This window comes from Gekko japonicus, unplaced genomic scaffold (assembly GCF_001447785.1).
Source record: "Gekko japonicus isolate JY-2015 unplaced genomic scaffold, Gekko_japonicus_V1.1 scaffold2237, whole genome shotgun sequence".
Taxonomy (NCBI): domain Eukaryota; kingdom Metazoa; phylum Chordata; class Lepidosauria; order Squamata; family Gekkonidae; genus Gekko; species Gekko japonicus.
The window spans coordinates 163,372-171,026 of record NW_015174906.1 but is presented as its reverse complement, the minus strand read 5'-3'; the positions used below and the strand labels follow the sequence as shown (position 1 = coordinate 171,026).

Here is a 7,655-nt window from a genome sequence, read left to right as displayed (position 1 = left end):
CGGTCACCCCCCCCTTCCGGGGGGGGGGGGGAGCCCAGGTGCCAGCCCCTGGCTGAGCGAAGGGCCCGGAGTCCGTCCCCAGCCACCTCTCCCCTTAGAAAGAAAGACCAGGCCGGAGGTGGTGGTGGGAAAGGCCCCTTTCCGCCTGAGAGCCCCCCTGGAGAGGGAGCGGCTGCCCGTCTGAGTGGGCAAGACTGACCTGGGTGGGATTCAGTGGCAGGCCGCTTCCTGCAAGCGTTCCCCTGCTCCCTCCTTCCTTTGGTGGACTGAGGGTCTGGCGGCTCAGTTCCATGCGTCTTCAGGTGGCGTTCAGCCACCCTTTAGGTCCTGGCTCAACTTTGACCTCTTGCCTCTCCCCGTTTTGTCTTGTCCATGTTTTCTCTCCCTCTGAGAAGCTACAGAGGCTGGGACGTTATTCTACATGGGGAGGGGCTTGTGAGGCTTCCTCACTGCTGGTCCCATGGCTGATACAACACCAGTGGGGCTTCCGCGTGGCAAGTGTGCCCGCGGTTTCTGCACCCCAGGTGCCCTCCCCCCCAGTTTTTCTCTTTTCCAAATTGGCAATTGATGTAGCTTTACGGAATTGTAAGGTTACAAGAATCTGTTTATTGGATTCTCTGAATCTTACAAAGAGTAAGCTTTTAGCCTTTTTTATTGTCCAGATATAAAGGGAAACATGGATCTCGCAGGGGAAGGGTTCTGGGCAGCTAGAAGGGCAGTGGAGAAACCACAGAAGCCCCCTCTTGTGTGAGACGCACAGAGAGCCAGTTTGGTGTAGTGGTTAAGTGCATGGACTCTGGTCTGGGAGAGCCGGGCTTGATTCCCCCACTCCTCCTCCACTTGCACCTGCTGATGTGACCTTGGGCAAGCCGTAGTTCTGACAAGAGCTGTCCTTGAAAAAGAGCACTTCCTGTCAAGAGCTCTCTCGGCCCCACCTGCCTCGCAGGGTGTCTGTCTGTTGTGGGGAGGGGAAGGGAAAGGAGTTTGTGAGCCGCTCTGAGACTCCCATGGGTAGTGAAAGGCCATGGGGTATAATTCCAATCTCCTCCTCCTCCTCTTCTTCTTCTTCCACCAATGGAAGAAGAGCCAGTTTGGTGTCGTGGTTAAAGTGTGCGGTCTCTGATCTGGGAGAGCCGGGTTCGATTCCCCCACTCCTCCTCCACTTGCACCTGCCGAATGACCGTGGGCAAGCCCTAGTTCTGACAAGAGCTGTCCTTGAGAAAGAGCAGTTTCTGTCAAGAGCCCTCTCGGCCCCACCTGCCTCCCAGGGTGTCTGTCTGTTGTGGGGAGGGGGAGGGAAAGGGGTTTGTGAGCCGCTCTGAGACTCCTTCGGGTAGTGAAGGGCCATGGGGTATCGATCCAGTCTCTTCTCTTGGCCAGGACTGGCTCTGCCCCTGCCGGCCGGCTGCCTCACTGTGGTTTGGGCTGCTCTGGCGAAGTGGTGCGGACAGGAAAGTGGGGGGAGAAGGAGGTGCCAGAGGGATTCAGGGGCAAGACTGTCCCATGACCCAAAGGAGCCCAGGGCTGTCCAGGGACTGGTCCCTCCTTTTAACGGGGGTGGGGGCTTTGTACACTGCTTCTCTTGTGGGCGGGGGTGGTGCAGAGCATTTTGAGAAAAAGAACAATCCCTCTGCATTTGTGGCATTTTGAGGGGGTTGGAGTCCAAGTCTTATGAGGAAAGGCTGAAAGAGTTGGGTCTGTTTAGCCTGGGAAAGAGAAGGCTTAGAGGGGACATGACTGCAGTCTTCAAGTATCTGAAGGGCTGTCATGTAGAAGACGGAGCGGATCTATTCTCTCTTGCTCCGGATTGCAAGACTAGGTCTAATGGGTGGAAATTACAAGGGAGTTGATACCGGCTGAATATCAGGAGAAACTTCCTGACTGTAAGGGTGGTTGAGCAGTGGAACAGTCTGCCTCGGAAGGTGGTGGAGGCTCCTTCGCTGGACGTTTTCAAGCGGAGGAGGCTGGACAACCATCTCTCGGGTATGTTGTAGGGCTGTCTTTTGGCTGTGCTCCTGCAGAGTGCGGGGGGGGGGTTGGACTAGATGACCTGCAAGGTCCCTTCCGACTCTCACATTCTATGATTCTGTAATCTCAGGGAGTTTGACATGCATGGTAATCCAGTTTGGGAGTCATAGTTCTCCCTTGCAATAAGGTTCATTTGAGAAAAACCAGAACAGTCAAACCGCTGGGCAGTTCACGGGAGGCTGGTTGCCGGAAACTGCCCATTACAATGATTCATTATTATTATTATGAAGTTGCTTTGTTGAGACTTCGCCTTTCTCACTTAGACTTAAGGCAGATTACGAAATGTAAAGAGCCGTCCAGTCGACCCGAAAGGGCCTCGGAGAGAGACCGTGCGGCAGGACTCAAAGGAAAACCTTTGGGGCTGGATGGGCTTTCTGCGGGGCAAAAGGCGGGGCTGAGGGTTGGCACGAGTCCTGTGTGCTTCTGGGCAGGGCTGGCTTGAGCCTTTGGCAAGGGTGGGTCCAGAGAGGCCCGGGGAGGCTTTAGGGTCGCCTTCCTTGGGTTGGGGGTGACACAGCCAGTTTGGTGTGGTGGTTAAGTGCATGGACTCTAATCTGGGAGAACCGGGTTCGATTCCCCCACTCCTCCTCCACCTGCACCTGGCTGGATGGCCTTGGGCAAGCCGTAGTTCTGACAAGAGCTGTCCTTGCAAAAGAGCCGTTTCTGTCACGAGCTCTCTCAGCCCCACCTGCCTCACAGGGTGTCTGTCTGTTGTGGGGAGGGGGAGGGAAAGGAGTTTGGAAGCCGCTCTGAGACACCTTTGGGTAGTGGATGGGCGCTCCAGGCCCTGAGAGCCTGCAGCGCCCTGAAGGTCCCGTTTGTTTACAGAACCTGCTGGGGGGGGCGGGGGTATCTCACCTGCATGTCTGCCCCCCCCAGCCCTTGTCGCTTCCCTCAGCTGTCCCTGTGGCCTGCCCCCCCTTGTGCCTCCTCTCTGCATCTGCCCCTCCTCCTCCCCCCGGCTCCTCCCCCGTGGGCGGGCACTGGGCCACCTGACCCCTCCCTCTCGTCTCCTCTCGCCCCGCTGTGCCCCCAGGTGCCTGCAGAACTACATCCCGCCCCAGAGCCTGACCCTCTCCTGCCCCGTGTGCCGCCAGACCTCCATCCTGCCCGAGAAGGGCGTGGCCGCCCTCCAGAACAACTTCTTCATCACGAACCTTATGGAGGTGCTGCAGCGCCAGCCCGACAGCGCCAGCCATGAGGATGCCGCCGCCGCCATGCTGGACTCAGTCAGCGCCGTGCCTGGCCAGCCGCTTTCCTGCCCCAACCACGAAGGGAAGGTAGGTGCTCTGCCGCCGCCGCTGCTGGCGAGGGGTGGGGGGCTGGGCTCCCCCCACAGTTGGCTGCAAGCCTCCGCTTGCCTGTTCAGGCGCTTCCTCATGCGGGGGGTGGTGGAGGTGGTGGTCCAGTGTCTGAGGACGCTCAAGGGCACACCTCCTGCCCGAACGGGGTGGGAGGCGGGGGTGCGATTCCAGGGCTAGCTCGTGCTGGAAGGGGAGGCGGGGGGGCAGAGGGATCACTCGCCTCTCTGCTTGTGCTCTTCTCCCCACCTCCCCCCCCCCCCCCCCCTGGCCAGAGGGCGATCCCCCCCCCCCCCCCCCCCCCCAGCTAGATGATGGAGTACTACTGCGAATCCTGCGAGACAGCCATGTGCCACGAATGCACCGCCGGGGAGCACCGGGAGCACGTAACCGTGCCCTTGCGGGACGTGGTGGAGCAGCACAAGGCGTCTCTGCGCCAGCAGCTGGAGGCCATCAAGAGCCGGTAGGGCTGCGGCCGAGGGCGGGGCGGGGGGGCCCCGCAGCGCCTTGGACTGCGGCTGGCTGGCTGGCTGGTGTGCCAAGGCTCCTGAGAGCCAGTTCGATGTGGTGGTTAAGAGCGTCAGACTCTAATCGGGGAGAACCGGGTTTGATCCCCCACTCCTCCGTGTGCAGCTGGTGGTGTGACCTTGGGTCATTCACAAGTTCTCTCGGAGCTGTTCTCTCAAGAGCAGTCCTCGAAAGAGCTCGACCTACCTCACAGGGTGTCTGTTGCGGGGGGGGGAGGAGTTTGTAAGCCGCTCAGAGACTCCTTCAGGTAGTGGTGGACAATGCTCCCTCTAAGCTGTGGAGTCTTGTGAGCAATAATTCTACTTTGTGAGCTATTGGCATTAAAGTTGTGAGCGAGCAATTTGGCTACTGCATCAATTAGTTGGCTCTGGAGCCATCCCTTCCTGAGTCGAGACAAAAATGTGTGAGCTGGAGGCTAAAAAACTGTGTGCTAGCTCACACTAACTCAGTTTAGAGGGAACACTGGTGGTGGAGTATAAATCCAGTCTCTTCTTCCTTGAGAAAGTTACTACCTTGCTGGATCAGGGGAATGCTTTAGACATAGCTTATCTTGATTTTAGTAAGGCTTTTGGTAAGGTTCTTGTTGGTGAATGGGTAAAATGTGGTTTGGATCCCATGACTGTTGGGTGGATCTGTAACTGGTTGACAGATCGCACCCAAAGAGTGCTAGTTGTGAATGGTGTTCCTCATCCTCTTGGAGAGGAGTGTGACAAGTGGAATGCCCCTCAAGGAGTGTTCAACGTTTTTGTCAATGATTTGGATGAAGGGAGAGAGGGAATGCTTATTAAATTTGCAGGTGATACTAAATTGGGAGGGGTAGCAAATAGGGTAGAAGACAGAGTCAGGATACAGGATAATCTTGACAGGCTGGAAAAATGGGCCAAAACAAATAAAACGAATTTCAATGGGGATAAGTGTAAAGTTCTGCATTTAGGTAGGAGAAATCAAATACATTGTTATAGGATGGGGGAGACTTGTCTTGGCAGTAGTAGCAGTATGTGTGAAAAGTATCTGGAGACCAGTTCCTATGAGGAAAGGCGGAAGGAGCTCTGGGTCTGTTTAGCCTGGAGAGGAGACGACTGAGAGGGGACAGGATCACCCATCTTCAAGTACCTGAAGGGCTGTCATCTAGAGCAGGTATGTCTAACAGGTAGATCGCGGTCTACCAGGAGATCGCGGAGGGGTCAGAGGTAGATCACCAGCCCCACTTGGTCTCCTGGTTTGCTGGACAGGTGTTTGGGGCTTTTTTTTATTTTAAAGATTGTGCAAGATCAACCTGGATCAATACTTGACCTACATTTAACACAAATAACTCTGAATAAAAGTTAAAGAAAGTTATTGAGACAGTTAAAGAGAGTTATAACTCAATAAAAAACAAAAAATGTTCGCAGTTCTTTCTGGATCTTTGTCTCTCTGTTTTGTTTTTGCTTGTTTTGCTTACCAGTAAATGACTGTGGGTTAAAATCTAATTTGAAACTAATTTGAAACTTTATTTTCATGGTGGTAGCTCACCGGCACTTTTGGCCGGAAAAATTAGATCACTACCTGTTCGAAGTTGGGCATGCCTGATCTAGAGGATGGGGCGGAGTTGTCTTCTGTGGCCCCAGAAGGTTGGATCAGATTAAATCAGAAGAGTTTTTGGCTAAACAGTAGGAAGAACTTCCTGACGGAGCGGTTCCTCAGTGGAACAGGCTTCCTGGGGAGGTGGTGGTGGGCTCTCCGTCTTGGGAAGTTTTCAGACAGAGGCTGGAGGGCCCCACCTGACAGCACTGCTGACTGTGTGACCTGAGGCAGATCCTGAGAGGGAGGGCAGGGAGGGTTGCAGCCTCGGTGCCTAGCTCTCGTGGCCCTTTCTTACACGCCCAGGGGGATGCTGGTGGCCACTTTGGGGTCAGGAAGCAATTTTTCTGCAGGCCGGTTTGGCTGGAGATCCTGGAGAGTTTTCTGCCATCTTCTGGGTGTGGAACAGCGGTCACTGGGGGCGTGGAGGGGGGGGAGGGTTTTGTGAATTTCCTGCCTTGTGCAGGGGGTTGGCCTAGATGACCCTGGAGGTCCCTTCCCACCCTACGATGCTACGATTCTTCTTCCTCCTCCTCCTCCTCCTCCAGGCTGCCCCACCTGACTGCCGCCATCGGCTTGGTGTCCGAGATCAGCCAGCAGCTGATGGAGCGCAAGAACGACGCCGTGGCCGAGATCGGGAGCACCTTTGCTGAGCTGGAGAAGGCCCTGCACCAGCGGAAGGGGATGCTCGTCCGGGACCTCGAGGCCCTGTGCGGGGCAAAGCAGAAAGTAAGGCCCGCCTGCAGGGGGGGGGAGAGGCACTGCTGGCCCGCACAGCCAGGGTGGGAGGTCCCTGGAGGTTTGGGGGTGGGGCCTAGTGGGGCCTGCAGGGTTTGGGGAAGGGGAGAGGGCGTGGTGTACAGTGGCATGTGGAGTCCATCCTTCTTCTTGGCCGTTTTCTCCAGGGGAGCTGTCTAGTCAGGAGAGCAGTAGTCAGGAGAGCAGTTGTACTTTGGGTAGAACACTTGTCCTCCGCGGGAAGTTGGCACCCTGAAGCCTGGCGGTGGCCGTGGCTGGGCCGGAGAAGGGAGGCAAGGCCGTGGCCGGTAAACCCCCACACACACACACCGCTTTCTCTCCACCAGCCACCTCGCTCCTTGTGCTTCAACTTGAAAGCTGTTCTGGGGTGTGGAGGGTGAGTGGCCCAGTGTAGCAGCAGTGTCTGTCCTGGGGGTGGGGGGACTTAACGTCTTGCCTCCCTCTGGGGATGGCCTAAGCAGAGCCAGAAGTGAAAGAAGAAGAGAGGAGATTGGATCGATGCCCCATGGCCCTTCACTACCCAGAGGAGTCCCACAGTGGCCTAGACATAATGCATGGAAATTATAAGGGAGTCGGGCTTTTCTGCCCGGACAGTTTCCGCTGGAGCCATGCGGAGGGAGGGCCTCTGGTGACCTGGGAGGGGGGCCTGTCTCGGGTGCGGTGCCCTTTCCCTGGCTGTGAATCCTGTGGGCTGAGGGCCTGGAGCAGATCTCCCTGCGTTCCGTAGGGGCCGTGGTGGGGAGAGGTCCAAATGTGGCCGCTCTGCTGGGAAAGGGGCCTTCACTGGCAGCCGCTGTATTGGGGGGGCACCGGGAGGGGCAAAGGGAAAGACTTCTCGACACGGAGAGGGGTGGAAAGGTGAGATTCGCTGCCAGAGGATGCAGTGAGGGCCACAGGAGTACACAGCTGTAAAAGAGGATTAGGCTCGTGGAGGATAAGTCTGTCAGAGGCTGGCTGCTAGCCATGGCGACTGAGGGGAACCTCCACATTCAGAAGCAAAAAACCTCTGAACCCCAGAGCCAGGAGGCAACATCAGGGGAAGACCTCGGCCTCCCTGCCCTGTTGCTGGCCCTCCAGGGGAACTAGCTGACCCCTGTGTGAGACGGGAGGCTGGACTGGAGGGACCCTCCCTGGTCTGGCCCAGCAGGGCTCTTCTGAGGTTCCTATCAGGGGAAGGCCTCGGCCTCCCTGCCCTGTTGCTGGCCCTCCAGAGGAACTGGCTGGCCCCTGTGTGAGACGGGAGGCTGGACTAGATGGACCCTCCCTGGTCTGGCCCAGCAGGGCTCTTCTGATGTTCTTCTCAGGGGAAGGCCTCGGCTTCTCTGCCCTGTTCCTGGCCCTCCGGAGGAACTGGCTGGCCCCTGTGTGAGACGGGAGGCTGGACTGGATGGACCCTCCCTGGTCTGACCCAGCAGGGCTCTTCTGGTGTTCTTCTCAGGGGAAGGCCTCGGCCTCTCTGCCCTGTTGCTGGCCCTCCAG

At 57.2% G+C, this 7,655-nt stretch overlaps 1 protein-coding gene across 2 annotated transcripts in view; it reads left to right on the top strand.

Moving 5' to 3' along the window:
• TRIM3 (tripartite motif containing 3) overlaps window positions 1-7,655 on the top strand; it is a 22,139-nt gene that overhangs the window by 334 nt on the left and 14,150 nt on the right. For both annotated transcript variants that reach the window (XM_015425012.1, XM_015425010.1), the window contains exons 2-4: window positions 3,065-3,308; window positions 3,641-3,792; window positions 5,966-6,146. In XM_015425012.1, coding sequence (XP_015280498.1) covers window positions 3,065-3,308; window positions 3,641-3,792; window positions 5,966-6,146 — 577 coding nt within the window. The remainder of the gene's footprint in view (window positions 1-3,064; window positions 3,309-3,640; window positions 3,793-5,965; window positions 6,147-7,655) is intronic.